Source organism: Crinia signifera, chromosome 11 (genome assembly GCF_055691185.1).
Source record: "Crinia signifera chromosome 11, ASM5569118v1, whole genome shotgun sequence".
Taxonomy (NCBI): domain Eukaryota; kingdom Metazoa; phylum Chordata; class Amphibia; order Anura; family Myobatrachidae; genus Crinia; species Crinia signifera.
Genome location: NC_139227.1, coordinates 68,436,443 through 68,452,342, shown reverse-complemented (window position 1 = coordinate 68,452,342; position 15,900 = coordinate 68,436,443). Strand labels below are relative to the sequence as shown.

The window sequence follows — 15,900 nt, the reverse complement described above, 5'->3', positions numbered from 1 at the left end:
CAAAGCAACAATTCGAGAATAATTTACAATTAATAGGAGACCGCTACATATTTCGAAAGGACTTCAGATTCCACAAGTTAGGGAATAGGGCAGGCAGAATATTGTCAAGTCTGCTTAGAATTCCATACTCACCAAAAATAATATCAGGACTAATGGGACAGGATGGAATAAAAACAAATAATAAAGAAATAGTAGAAATATTTAGCTCATTCTACGGAAAAGTATACACAGAGGTAACCCCTGATAGTGCAGCTAAAAGCTCCTTCTGTAATAAAATAAACTTATCCCAGATTTCTCAAGAACTTACTGAAAAAATGTGCTCTTCCCATAAGTACAGAAGTTCAGACAGCCTTAAATACACTTAAATTAAATAAGGCACCCGGCCCAGATGGATTTGCGGGAGAATTATATAGGTTTCTAAATAATGATATCTTAGAATGTCTCACGAGGTTCTTTAATTCAATATTAAAGTTACCACAATATTTTAATGCAGCCCTGATAAGGGTGCTACCCAAAAAAGGTAAAGATCCAATTTTACCTGGATCATATCGTCCAATTTCATTGTTAAACGTGGACTACAAAATTTTCCCAAAAATTCTCTCAGAATAAAAACGTATCTACGAAGCTTGATAAATAAAGATCAAACAGGATTTATCTGGGGGAGGCATTAAACCTGTAACATCAGGAAGGTCATGGCGGTGGCACAGTGGCTAGAGCAAACACAGAATAATAAGTCAAATATATTAATGGCTATAGATGCTGAGATAGCATTTGATATGCTTTCATAGGACCACCTTATGGAGACCTTAAAAAGATTCGGCTTTCCAGAGGCGTTCTGGGAAATCTTGAAGGCGACCAGATCTTATGCAACTGATATTTATCAGATCCCATTAAAATATCTAGAGGGACAAGACCGGGCTGCCCTCTGTCCCCTCTATTGTTTGCCCTGGCGATTGAGCCACTAGCCATGGCCTTGAGATCTAATAGGGACTACCATGGTATAAATTGTATAAACATGAACTTAAAATCTCATTGTTTGCCATGAATGGAATAATCTTCTGTTATCTCTCTTGGGCCGTGCTGCAGTAATAAAATCCAGTAATTTTCCCTAAGCTGTCCTATCTGATTCAGATGCTGCCTATGAGGATCTCGAATGGGGATATTCAAAATTGTAACAGGGCCTTCTCGAAATTCTTATGGACAGGGAAAAAACAAGAATTGCTTTAAACAAATTACAGCTGAAACGAGGAGAAGGTGGATTAGCAATTCCAAATATAGAACTGTTTTCTTTAGATACATATCAGATTGGATATTACGGAAATCGATATATACAAATTTTGAACTAGAGGAAACCTTAGTGGCACTATATGCATTAAGCAAATTATTACATACTCCAAAGAACTTGGTTCCAACTATCGTAAAATCTAATAAGCTATTTGCACCTGCCCATTTAGCATTGGTAAGGATACATAAATACCTGCAAAGCTCATACACCAGATCTAAATATATATCAATCTGTAAAAAACCCTCTTTTCATACCAGCCATGGAAAATGTAATGTTTAAAGAGTGAGGGAGGAAGGGCGTCATGGATATCTAAGATGTGTATGACTCAGGGGGTGCAATTTACACATTCACGCATTGACAGAAAAATATAACTTGGGGAATGTACAATTTTACATGTATTTACAATTAAGGCACTATACTCTACTGCAGGCTTTCCCAACCACGGTCCTCAAGGCACACCAACAGTGCAGGTTTTCTAGATATCCAGGCTTGAGCACAGGTGACTTAAATAGAATCTCAGGGATTCTGATTAAACCATCTGTGCTGAAGCCTGAATATCACTAAAACCTGCACTGTTGGTCTGGTTAGGAATGCCTGCTCTACTGCAATCACCACTTATAATAATTCCATTAAATGAATGAAAGTAAGAAAATAGAGACTCTGGTACTTATGTAATATCTGGGCTCCCGTTTTTCTTATGAGACCGCGGGGCTCGCTGCGCTCGCCACACTATATAAAATCAACTCCATACGTAGTTGGATAGTAGGGGTATGAAAAAATGGGGTGCATTTAACATGGGAGCCCAGATAATACAGAAGTACAGAGACTATTTTAAAAATGAATATTCCTTATAAACCTAAATTTCTATATTGGGACTTGTTCCCTCGTAATACTCAAAAATGATGGGCTTCACAGCTCTTGGTTAAGCGATTTCCCGGATGAAATCCTATTACCAAATATATTTGCACAAATAGGAAAAACACAAAAAATATTGCCCTCTGCAATGTTGCAAGAGGTTCACTTTCGTATGGTTCATAGAGCATATATTTCACAGGGTCAACGTGAGCACATGGTATTAGAACAGGGGTGTCAAACTCAAATTCATCGGGGGCCGCATCAGCAGTTTGGTCACCCTCAAAGGGCCGGTTGTATCTGTAGGACTATGTGTCCACTCTTTATTATCATAATAGTGTCCTTCATACAAGTATGTCCCAAATAATACCACTGTAACTCAGCAGTAGCATTTCCCTCCTGCTATTGCTGTGAACTGCAGTGCATTAGGGCACACGCTGCCTGCACAGGGGGGCAGCACTCAGTCTTAGGGCATATGTCCTGCTTATTATCATGGGACACAGCAATTAATGATGGGCTGCAATGTGCCAGTGCGCACACACACACACACATAGGCAGAGAGTTTGACACTTACCCGCTCTGATGTGTCCACTGCAGTCTGAGCTGCTTCACCACCAAGGACACAGCTGCGCTCTCACACAGGCACATTTCCCCCTCCCTCCTGTGAGTAGCGCTCCTCGCACTATCTATCCAGGAGTGGGGGGCAGCGTGCTCCCGGTCACTGTGCAGTGCACTCTCAGCAGTAAGTGACCTGGAGCGCACAGCAGCAGCAGCACCATTCACCACGACGGACCTGCTCTTTCCTCTCTCTGGCTCCTATACAGCAGGTGGGAGCGGAGGAGGGGTTGACGACCGGCGGCACTGCGCTAGAGGGCAGACATTCTCTGGCTTGTAGGCTGCCGCACATACGCTGAAGAGGCGGCTTTCTTGTTTAAAAAAAAAATCGAGAATAAAAGGTGAAGGCTGGCGGCGGCTGCGCGGGCCACATGAAGAGGTCTGGCGGGCCGGATTTGGCCCGCGGGCCTTGTGTTTGACACCCCTGTTTTAGAAGGAAAGGGCACATGCCCCAAATGTAAGACATCCAACGCACTTTTCAAGCACAATTTTTGAGACTGTATTAATATTTATAATTTAATTATTGGGATAAGGTGGTACATTTTATCAAACACACATTTGGAATACTTAAGACCACTATGCATTAGAACTGAGAAAGTTTTATTCGTCTTGATGAGAATTGAAAAATCCCTTGATTATAAAATGTACTTAAGTTTCCTTTCCCCCTTTCCTATTGTGTCTGTACTGTTTGTCTTATGTCTGTCTTAATGTTATGTTGTTGCATGGATATCTGAAGTATATCCATATATATGTATCTATGTCAATTTAGACATATAAATCTGCGAATAGCTATAAATACAAGAAGACTAGAACAAGAACGTTAATAAGGGTAATTTCCCATACTCTTGACGTACCTGCAGAGAATATGTCTTTCTTAAGTTTCATATGCTGTATATGTATGTGAAATATTCAATACAAATTTAATAAAAAGCGCACACATATTCCGCAGTGCTTAGGTGTTTCATTACAGGTGACTGAAACCATAAATTAAGAGGGAAGTTCAGAAGCAGAGCATTCTGTCCATCCTCGAGACGGACACGTTTGGAGGTATGGGATACAGAACAGAGGTGGCTGATAAATAACACCTCTTTCACACTCACATTAATATATTGGGTTACTGCACGTGAACGTGCAATGTGAAAGCACCCAGTGAAAATATGCCGGGTCAAGTGAACTGGAATTTCAACACAGGGTTCAACATGGCTGGCGGTATAGTGTGAACAGGAAAGCTAGGTAGATGCGAACTGGCACCTGTTCACACCATAGGAAGTGCCAGTGCTTGGAGATTATCTTTTGCTGCATTCTCCACACCTTCTACTCTATTAAGCATAATTCCTGGTCCAATCCCAAAAAATAAGTAGCTGGGGAAAATCACCCACTATTTCCTATTTTTGCAATCACTTTCCTTCACATATTATGCAGGTATAGGAAACTGCTGCTCAGTGGCAATAGTCTCCCTTTACCCACCACAGCCCATCGCACAGCAGTGTGTACTAGATGTCATGACACTGCTGTGTACTGGGTGTCGCCACACTGCAGAGTGGGCAGCGTAAGCACCAACGTTACCTGTCAGGGCATGTCTCTATCACTAAGCCAGCATTGGCTGGCAGTGTCCATTGGTTGGGGTCACTCTGCAGCCAGCTCCCAGAAATGGGCACTTCCATGTTGCTGAAGTCACGCAATTGAACTTCAGCTAATCTGGTTTCATCATTGCGATCAGCTGTCTGCATCAGCCAATTGCTTGGTTCTCATTGCTATTTAAGGGGACTCCAAGAACTCCCGAATGCCTCAACAACATTTGCTACCTGTGCCTGATGTCTGTGCTCTGTAGTGTGTATCCTTTATTATTTTGGTCACATTGTGTTCTATATAGCCGGCCTAGTTCTTTGTGCCTTCTTCTGGTAATTTTAGTTCTCATCCGGTATCCCTGGTCCAGTGCTCCCTGTCTCCATCCGGTATCTCCTATCCAGTACTCAGTGTCTGCATCAGGGATCCCTGGTCCAGTACTCCATGTCTGCATCCGGTATCCCTGGTCCAGTACTCCATGTCTCCATCCGGTATCCCTGGTTCAGTGCTATGTGTCTCCATTCGGTACCCCTGGTTCAGTGCTATGTGTCTCCATTCGGTACCCCCGGTTCAGTGCTCTGTGTCTCCATTCGGTATCCCCGGTTCAGTGCTCTTTGTCTCCAACTAGTATTCCCGTTCCAGCGAAAGTTCTATGCCGATTGCTTCCCAGCAGTATATTCCTGACTACAACCTAGGGCAGGGGTAGCCAACTCCAGTCCTCGAGAGCTACCAACAGTTCACGTTTTCCAGCTCACCTCGTAGGTACAAAGGTGCACTCATTACTGACTAACACATTTTAAAAGATCCACAGGTGGAGCTAATTACTTCACTTGTGATTCTGTGAGGAGACATGGAAAACATTAACTGTTGGTAGCTCTCGAAGACTGGAGTTGGCTACCCCTGACCTAGGGTATTCTCTCCCATATAAGAACTAGCAGTAAGTAACCCAGGCAGGGGGCCATGACCTGCTCATCCTATGCAGCAATTTCAAACCTCCTTATGGAACTCCTTGGGGCAGACTCCGCACTCTTGTTCTCGGTTTTTCATCAATTAATTACTCTATTATCAGTATATATAGAATAAGTACATCCAACCAGCTACCTACTGAACCTCCAGCTCTAGCTCCAGATCAAACCTGGAACCAGGTTTCCCACTAAATCCCACTAAATGACATGACACGGGGAAAGAGGCTGCTGCTGAATGTAAGATGTGGTTAGTGTCAGAACAAGCTCCGCCCAGACCTCTTCAAACGTCTGTCTAATTAAAGCTAATCTTTCCCCCACTCTCCATTCTCCTCTCTGCACTCCTGATGGAGACTGGCATTTACGTCTTTATGATTGCTGAGGTTTGCAGGTCACGTCAGTTATACCTTTTTAGCAGTGCATTGTTTGTTTTTTAATATATTGATCTAAGGCAGTGGTTCCCTTCCATCTTACTGTGTACTTTGGCACCCTGGGGTGCCTCAGGACACTTGCAGGGGTGCCCTGGGTTGGTGGTCCAGGACTAATTAAAATGATTTATGGTCAGTAATAGGAAAGAACAGCTATGGTGGCTTCCTATTATAAAATATATAGACAAACAGAAACAAATGTTGTCCCTCAACACATAACTGAACCTATGGAGGACATTTTTTCTGTATTTCTCAATAAGAATATATTGGCCTATTGGCACGGTGAAAACAATTTACTCCAGTGCGCGTTTCAAAAAAGTTTGGGAAACACTGATCTAAGATGAGTTTCTTTTTTTTTTTTTTTTTTTACTACACACAGGCCTAATGCATACACATGGTGTGATATGTATTTTCTTTTTTGACTATACAGCTTGCAATGCCTGCAAGGTCGGTATCGCAAGTAAAAATAGACTGTGCAGCCAGGTCAGTTTTGATAATTGTATACAAATACTTGTTCTAGTATAACTAAAATCAACTATAGCCAAAATCTGTAATTCTGGGCTACAGGGAGTTCAAGGAAAATCGCAATATTGTCCATAGCCAAAGCTGCACCTTGGGATTAGATTTCATTAGCAACATGATTAAGTCTGAACCTCATGCGTGATATTAAGGCAGGACAACCTTATTATTATTATTATTATTATTATTACTACTAGTCAATGTCCTTGTTCATACTCCTTTGTTTTGCTTTGAATGCAATTGTGCTGTTTTTTTATCAGCAGTCACATTTTCTATTCAGGCTCTAGAACTTGCTAAAATAATGCAGGTACCATAATCTCTGCATCTATTACATCCATGTTGTATTTATTTGTTGTTGCCATGGAGGTTTAGCCATTACTTGGTGACTTTGGGGCACATTTATCATGATCGCATTTACAATGCGATCTGGGCGTAATATTACCGCCCAGGATCGCATTGTAAAATGCGATCATATCGGGGCAATGTATCAATTTTAAGGGCACAGGGACAGGGCTCCGAAAGGAGCCTGTCCCTGCGAAGCCCTAACCCGGAAGCCGGGGGGTCTGCGCATACGCGGTTATGCGCTGACCCCCGCCGACCCCTCTTACCGCACTGCCCTGCTCGGGCAGTGCGATGTGTAGCCATAGGCTACAATAGGCTATCGCCATATCAGAATGGCGATAGCCCAGGGGTGTGATGCTGGGCTGCCCAATGTTGATACATCGGGCAGCTTCGCATCCCCCATAGAAACCTATGGGGGATGCGGCTGGCGGCGCTGCAGGGAGGATCGCAGCAGGGATCGGAGATTCCTGCTGCGGTCCCCCTATGATACATTTAGGGGATACTTAATTTAGCCGCAAATATGGTTTGATAAATGGGCCCCTAAATCTTATACAATAAAACTGAGTGAATTAGCAGATTGAGCCCTTATTAACCGACTGCGCATGTGCACACATCATAGCACGCATTGCTCAGAAGTGACAGAAATTGTGTATGTATCATAAATGCAATGTGGGCCGAAGTTGACTGGCAGGAAGCCGGCTTTTGGGGGTGGTAACCGGCTGTTTTCAAGGACAGAAACTGCTTGCCCATGCATTTGCAGGGTGGGTCTCTGCCATCTGCTCCGGCCTCAATCAGCCAGTCTCTGTTGCATATACCCAGTATTTGCACACACTGAAAAAATAAGTTTGATGGTTCAAGAATTGAATATGGATTTGCGATAATTTTGCAACTCATCAGCAGATTTGCACTAGATTGTTTTTTTCTGTTTGGGTGGCAGCTGTTTACTCTCATTAGCGAGCAGGTGTGAATCTTCCCTATAGTTCCTTGTAGTATGTGGATGCTATGAGGGAGTATAAAGCTGTGTACACACAGGGGCGATATATTGCTCAGCAATATATTGCTCAGTGTCTCCTTTTCATCAGCGACCAGAGATGGTCGCTGATGAAAGGGAACCTTTGCCGGGGGAGCCGCAGAGGGAACCAGCAAGCTCCTACGACCAGCGATCATAAGGGGGCTAAAAACGGGAGCGCGCACCCTGCGATTTATCACCGGTGCACACTCCAATCGCTGGTTATATGGTCGCTCAGCGACCATATTGCCAGCAATTTATAGCTCGTGTGCACGCACCTTTACAGTAATAGTACAATATAAATAGGTTGTTACAAGAAATATGTATTTAATTTACTTTTTTTTCTTTTCACAGGCAAAGTTCTTTGCATTTACATCAGCAATAAATAAATGTGATAATTAAAAATTGTCCTCTTGATGACATTTTCTATGTGAAAATATTCCAATACTCAGCGGTGTTTGATAAATCGTTGAATCTGAAGCCAGGAATGGATGTTCCAGAGTCTGACTCTGTACGTGAACATGTACAGGCAAATTCATATGATGTTAATATGTATACTTCTGCAATAACACAGAGTAATAGAGACACCACATCATACAGTCACAGTGGGAAACCACAACATTATGCTACAGTATTTACTGTAAGTTTAAACTATTTTTTTCTTTGATGTTTACTGTTCAGGGGGGTATAAAAAAAATGTCAAAAAAATATGCAATTTTCGTCTGTTTTTAGGGCCATGTAGGTCAATGAATTAGTCGTCAACCTACCTGTTTTCAACCAACTTGAAGTTGGTTGAATTTTCGACCGATTTGAGGTAAATTTTTGCCCGTGCCAGATGAAAAGTACTCAAAAGCTGGTGAAAACAACCGCAATTTAATACTGTGAAGATGAATTAGTGCATTTTTTTCGGCAATCCGGAAAAACAGAACTTAATTGAGTACTCCCTTAATCCCTACTAAAATGAAAGCCTGTAATGTAGTATTAATAATAATAATAGTTCAGTGCTCTACACAGCAGGGGTCTTCAACCTTTACGACAGTGTGGGCCACATTCAAAAATTCAACGAAGCCCAAGGGCCACTAATCTCTACTGTGGTATTTAGCACAGCTCTTCCTAGACAGACATCACAGTCCCCATAAAGCACAGCCCTTTATAGATAGACAGCAAAGCCCCCGCATACATAGTTGGCACAGCTGCCCATACACATAAACCCCACCTCCAAAATATAGTCAGCGCCAGGGCTATTTCTAGACAATTAGGGTCCCAGTGCGAACAGAAAAAAAATGCAGCTCCCCCATACATAATATATTGAAGAAATTGCGCGCCCCAAAAAGGTGTGTCCTAATTCTCAGGGGCATTGTCTAATTATAAGAGTTTGAACTAGCAGGAAAAGCATTACCTGACATCTCACTTTTGCAACCAGCATGACCAGACATTGGTTACAGCAGGAATGGTTGTTGTCTTTCCTCGCTTAAGTTGGATGGCTAAAGGCCGCACAGTGACATAAACATGAATGCCCACACAGTGACCTAGTACGCCTCACAAATCAAGCCCAAACAATGACAGGCTACTTAAATCAATATACACTGTTTATCCGTAATGCCCATTACACATTATGCCACACACCATGATGCCCATTACACATTATGCCACACACCATGATTCACCTCTGGCGTGTCCCACGTGCAAAGGGGACTAGCGCGGAAGGTTTTTTTTTACATGGCAATGACAGGTGGCGGGCCACTCAAAACAACTCAGCGGGCCACTTGTGGCCCGCGGGCCATGGGTTGAAGACCCCTGCTCTACAGCATGGGGCTGTGATCAAAATAGGACATACTGTACAGTACATAAAGGAGCAGATAAAAATGCAGGAGTAGTAGAGGTAGTTTCCAAATGCATTTTAGTTTGAGTTTAGATAGATAGCATACGAGGAGGGCATAATACAGTAGCACATAACATGCTATAGTCTGCCTTATACAAAGTGCACTCTGGTGCAGATGTATAATGCCCCTTTCCCTTCAGCTCAAAAAACGGTAAATTGCCGATTTTTCAGTGCAAAATACCGTTTAAGGCTGCAGTGGGAAAGTGCCAGAGTTGAAATACCATTTAAAGTTAAATGGTATTTCAACCCGTTTTAAAAGCAGAGTCCTACACACTAAAATAACGTTTTTGAGGTAGTGGGAATGCCTCTTAAACGTTATTTAGTGATAACAACAGGCTACAATTCAGTGATAGGCTGTTGCCTGTGTTCTGACCCTCCCCACAATCAGGAAGTTTGTGGTGAGAAGATTGTAGAAGAGTGCACACGTTTTTGGAACATTGCTGGTGATATTTAATTAATCAAACCGCAGAATGTAAGGAGCTGCAAGACCCTGAATCAATCAGCATTACAGCAGAAACAATGACAAAATCCACAGAGACATGTGCTCTGCCAGCCATGGTGATTGTAGGGATGGCCATCGACCATCGATGATTCGAAATCATCGATGGTTCATGGCTGATGTCGAATACTTTAGCCATCGATGGGGGAGAACCAGATGGTTTCCCTCCATCGATGTTTTGCTTTTTTTTTTAAGTGTCGGGACACTGAGCATAGCTCCGCCCCCGACACCCGCGAATCCCCACCCCCGTGTTTTGATTGGCCCACAGGCCAATCAAACAAACATAATGGATGACCATCGATATGTAAAAATATCGATGGTCAACCATAGCATAGTTTAGCACTATCGATGGCCAGTTGCAGAATTGCCATCGATGGCAACCATCGATAACAATGGCAACGATGGCCATCCCTAGGTGATTGCTGCACTAATCCGTCCTGGCCCCTCCCCCTCCTTTTATACTGTGGAAAACCTCATAGGTGTGTGCCTTTTTAACCCTGAAAAGCCCATTTAAAATGACAGGCACTCATTTCTGCTGTAAAAACGTTTTGAACAGCTTAAACGTTTTACCTGCAATGGGAATGGTACTTAAATGGTATTTAAAACGGTAATCTGCTGCAGTGGGAATGCTGATACCGTTTTAAATACCATTTAAGATTACCAGTACTTTAAATGGGTCTGCAGTGGGAAAGCAGCATTATTGTGGCTATAACACTTCCTGCCCCCTCCCCCAGCGGGCTCTTCTGGGCATGCGCAACATCTTGCTGCTCACATGCGATCTCCTGCAAAGTCCCAAAATAGCAGCAGGGACAGCGCTGTTCCTGCAGTGGGCATAGGGCACTGTCACTCTGCAGCTGTCAAAGTCGATAGCTGCAGGAGGAGGTATGGTTAGCGCTGAAGAAGCCGCTGAGACCCGAAAAAGAAGCGGGGAAACGCATAATCACTATCTACTTTCCACCCTGAGAACTAGGGAGGCCCTCTTCGACACCTATCTAAAAATCAAACCCCCAGCCTGCACTGTGCCACCCGCACAATTGATTGCCACAAGGGGACACCATTTGAATAGGTCCTTGAGGGGAACCTTATCTGTCTGGCAAGACATGATACTAATCAGAGACTGGTAAATACAGTTTTTTATTTTTAAACAAAGAAAAAAATTTTTTTGCATTGTTTTTATATAATTTTTGCACTTTTGTTTTTTCTATTTTTTTCTAATCTAATTTTTACACATTTTTGCTAACATATCTAATATTTGTACTGCCTTAAAAATATGTATATTCAGTACTAATCCGGAACAAGCACAATGGACTCACACTATTAATTATTAAGAATTGTGATATCACAAAGTGCTGCTCACCAAACTAAACAAGTGTTTTTTATGTAAGTCGTTCTGTCTATATCTGATTTTATTTGTATTTTTGATTTTTAAACCTAAATTTACTGCCCAGTGATTTATAACCAATTAAATGTAAATTATAAACAAGTTGGTTCCTAGCGCAGTTTTTCTATGTGTGTTCTGTTATGTTATTGTCTATAAAGGATTAAGCATACCTTTAAAAAGACTGCTGCAAGGGATATTGGGCCTTATTCTGGTTCACTCTCAGAGGCATATTCCTTCTCAAATGCACAAAACCATGTGCACTGCAGGGGTGGGGGCAGATGTAATATGGGCAGAGAGACATGTTAAGGCCATTTTTGCTCTAGGGTTAATTTTTATTGGGAGCCACTGAATCTACCAGTATATTTTGGGGAGGAAACTGGAGCACTTGAAGGAAGCCCAAAGCAGTATGAGGAGAATATAGGCAGGATCGGGGCTCGCCCATGGGGACGCCCAGTGTTTTATGGGCGTCCATATGAAACTGTACCATACCTCCCAACAGTCCCGATTATTAGGGCCTGTCCCGCTGTCCCACCCGCGGGCGGCAGTGTCCCGCGGTGAGGGGGGGCTGTTGGGAGTCCCCCCTGTCGGCTGCTAAGCAGCGGGGAATAAACGCTGTGCGCATGCGCACAGCATCTATTCCCGCAGCCAGGGGGCTGGGGGCATGGCTAGAGGCTCACAGAGCCTCTGGGTCATGCCCCCATAGTGGCAAAATTTCCGGCGCGCCTTCGGCGTGCATCAGCAGTGTCCCGGGTCCGGCGACAAGAAAGTTGGGAGGTATGCTGTACAGTCCTGCTGGCCTGGCTCCCAGCTGCTGCTTCCTGCTGGCCTGTCACTTTCACAAAAGAATGCTGAGCACTACGAGCAGGCAGGGCAGGTTGTTCACAGATCGCGGAACAGATGACCCGCGCATGTGCAGGAGCCAAAGACTGAGGCCATAGTGCCCGCGGCAGGTAAAGCTGTGCGCCTGGGGGGCCCCAGGCCGTGTGCACACAGAGTAGGTGACTCTGAGCACAGACACAATAGATGGCAGTGGCACACAGTGAGTCAGTCAGACTCAGCCACACACAGATGGTGCACAGTAGACGGCCGGGCCGCGAGGGTCACTGACAGGCCAGCTAGTACAGGCTCGTGGCCATGTGGGCATGGAAGCTCTGGGGTCCTTCAGATCGCTGGGGCCCATCACACTTGTCCCCCTTGACACCCCCCCCCCCCCCCTGTCGCTGGCCCTGAGGGTAGGCAACTATGCTATTGATTATTTGTACATTTGGCATAATTATGCACACTGTTATTATTGGCACTCATTAGGGATGCAATTTTATTGAACTATCATGGTAGTCTTAAGTTTGGTTTCTCTATTACAGGATCTCAGGCCATACCCAGCTCATTATGGTAACATTCCATGTCCAGATGCTAACTACACACAACCATGTATGGGGCTTCCTAGTTACTATGATGGTAAGCACTCACTAAAAGTCAGTGATACTGCTTGTAAACCCAAATGTGGGTTTGGTATAAAAGTAAATCTGTGAAAGTTAAATACATTTTTATTCATAATACATTTAGTGAATGTCATTATCACTGGGCATTTTTGCGATATGAACATTTTAGTGTGGCGATAAAATGAGCTCTGAGGATTTGTTGGATTATACACTTTGGGGGTTATTCTGATTCCCTCGGAAAGGCACAATCACTCTCTAATGGACAAAACCATGTGTACTGCAGGTGGGGCTGATGTAACATGTACAGAGACAGTTAGATTTGGGTGGGGGGTGTACTTCAAACTGATATCTATATTGCAGTGTAAAAATAAAGCAGCCAGTATTTATCCTGCACAGAAACAATAAAACACCCAAATCTGACTCTCTGCACGTTACATCAGCCCCACCTGCAGTGCATATGGTTGTGTCCATTAGAGAGTGATTGTGCCTTTCCGAGTTAATCAGAATAACCCCCTTTGTACAGTCACACACTGGGCAAGGATCTAATGGAAGCATGGGCCTGATCCATCATTTTTATGCAAACCCGAAGGTTTGAGTACAAATACAATGTATATAACTGTATAGTAAAGAAAGTAAACTTGTTTTTTTTTTTTTGTCAACAGAAAGTTGTCAGGCCTCATACAGATCTACTGCTGCAGAATATGTAAGTCCTTGTTTAGACCTTCTCACCTTATTTACTATCATAATCGCACTGAGATTCTATTTTCAGGTTTTGGCTTTGTGTGTTCTGTCTGCAGTTTCTTAGCTTATTTATGAGTTCTGGAACGTCCCGTTTTTTTTGGGATGTTCCCATGTCCTGCCCGGGGCTGAGTCCCCCCCCCCCGTCGCCCATGAATAGATGCTCTGCGCATACCCACAGCGTCTATTCCTGCAGCCAGAGGGGCTGGGGGCATAGCCAGCTACTCACAAAGCTTCTGGGCATGCCCCCACAGCAGCGAAAACGGGGGCATGACCTTGCGGCATCACTGCAAGTACAGGCCACGCCCCCTTCCCACTAGGCCATGCCCCTAGAATTTAGTTGCGCACCTACGGACACTTTTAAAAATTGTCTAAGTTCAGCCAAAAACCTGCACCACCAGAACTGTTAACGGACACTGAAGACCAGGTTTGGACTATAGTGTAGGCTGCAGGAGGGATAGTCTTTAAAGCAAACTTATTTCTCCTATATAAATGACATACTGTAAGTGGTCTGAAAAAGATTAATTATTGCATAATGTATACATACATTGTATAACCAACTGGAGACAGAACTGAGGTTTCTAAGCACACATTATCCTACCTCATGGTAAGAAATCTGCATCTTCTTGCTAGCAGCACTTCTGGATTCTCTGACACAGTGGGCCTTATTCTAGTTCACTCTTTCTGACAAAATCTTCTTAGATGGACAAAACCATGTGCACTGCAGGGGGGAGCAGATGTAGAATGTGCAGAGAAAATAATACCCCTTTTACACCAAAAACCCTGGTCGGACCCTGGTCTTTGAACACTGGAGTTTCCAGGAGCTGACCCTGCTTTATACCCCATTTACACAGCACTTCGACCAGGGTCGGACCTGGGTCTGCATCATTTACACTGGACCTGGGTCAGCCCTGCTTTTTCTTGTGGATGTCATAAAAAATGCTTGCTTCATTGACCCTGTCAGCTGGTGCCTGCGGCGGGGTCAGCAGTGACTGACAGACGCGTCGGGGTTGCCGTCATGTAAGGTGACGTCAGCGGGGGTATCCCCTGTAACCCTTGCCACTTTGTATCTGAGTTTCAAAATTGATAACAACGTTACATTTACTCCCTTCATTAGCAAAATATCCAGCTCATCCAGACCAATTTATGTCTATATGTTACATTATCAGCAACAAGTGTCTCTGCTTATTGGACATACAGCTTCACTTTAACATCAGCAGACACTGGTATTCTCATTTTCTCCAAGTCCCGATAGTCGCACAGTGCAAACCACTTGCATACACAGCACCTGCCCGTACTGCACAGACCGGAGCTTCTACTGCGTTCACTTAACATAAGATAGCCGCGCACATACATAGAGTTACAGGGGATACCCCCGCTGACGTCACCTTACATGACGGCAACCCCGCACGGCGCGGCTGTCAGACACCGCTGACCCCGCCATAGGCACCAGCTGACAGCGTCAATGAAGGAGGAACTTGCGCCCTTTCTTAAGGTATTTATATGGAGGGGATGCTGGCTGCGGCTGCTGCTGTAACTCCCCGCTACAGCCGCGGGGTCCCTGAGTCGAATGGGCTGTCACTGGCAGAGTCCCTGCGGCGGATGGAAACTACTAGTTTCCGTCCGCCTTAGGGACCCCCGCCACTGACATCCCATTCGCCGCAGGGACCTTGTGGCTGCAGGGGGGAGTTAAGCGTTACAGCAGCTGCCGCCAGCACCCCCTCCGTCTCCCCCCTCAGCAGCCTGACAGCTTCTTCCCCCCTCAGCAGCCTTACCGCTTCTCCCCCCCTCAGCAGCAGTAGACATCCCCCTCCTCCTGCAGCAGAGGGGACAGCGCTGCACGCCGTGGAAGGACCCGCTGCGGGTGCTTCAACCCGCAGCGACCATTTACACCGGTCTCTACACGGGTCCTGACCATGTTCTACCCAGGTCAGGACCTAAGTAGAGGACCCGTGTAAATGGACACGGCTTCACCCCATTTACACCGCCGCAGATCCGGGTCTGACCCGCCGCTGACCCGGATTTTTCGGCGGTGTAAAAGGGGTATTAGATTTGGGTGAGTTATTTTGTTTCTGTGCAGGGTAAATACTGACTAGTTTATTTTTACACTGCAATATAGATCTCACTTTGAAGTAAAACCCCACCCAAATCTAAATCTCTCTGCACAAGTAACATCTGCCCCACCTGCAGTGCACATGGTTTTGTCCATCTAAGAAGGATTTTGTCAGAAAAAGTTAACTAGAATAAGGCCCAGTGTTTGCTTATGATGACCTTGTCCAAAGAGCTCATTGGCTGGTTGTGAAGGTTGTCCCATAATGAGACTCAATCTATGGTGTTTTATGCTGTATTTTGGGTTTTGACAGTGTCTTGGCCAATGTTATGT

The 15,900-nt window shown here is 44.4% G+C and overlaps 1 protein-coding gene across 9 annotated transcripts in view; it reads left to right on the top strand.

Annotated features, from left to right (window-relative positions):
• The window catches only part of LOC146045897 (tesmin-like), a 144,558-nt gene that overhangs the window by 7,779 nt on the left and 120,879 nt on the right, over window positions 1-15,900 (top strand). For 8 of the 9 annotated variants that reach the window (XM_083165016.1, XM_083165013.1, XM_083165014.1 and 5 more), the window contains exons 2-4: window positions 7,933-8,218; window positions 12,702-12,795; window positions 13,442-13,482. In XM_083165016.1, coding sequence (XP_083021142.1) covers window positions 8,066-8,218; window positions 12,702-12,795; window positions 13,442-13,482 — 288 coding nt within the window. In that variant the 5' untranslated portion in view covers window positions 7,933-8,065. The remainder of the gene's footprint in view (window positions 1-7,932; window positions 8,219-12,701; window positions 12,796-13,441; window positions 13,483-15,900) is intronic. The other variant, XM_083165015.1, reaches the window with a different exon arrangement.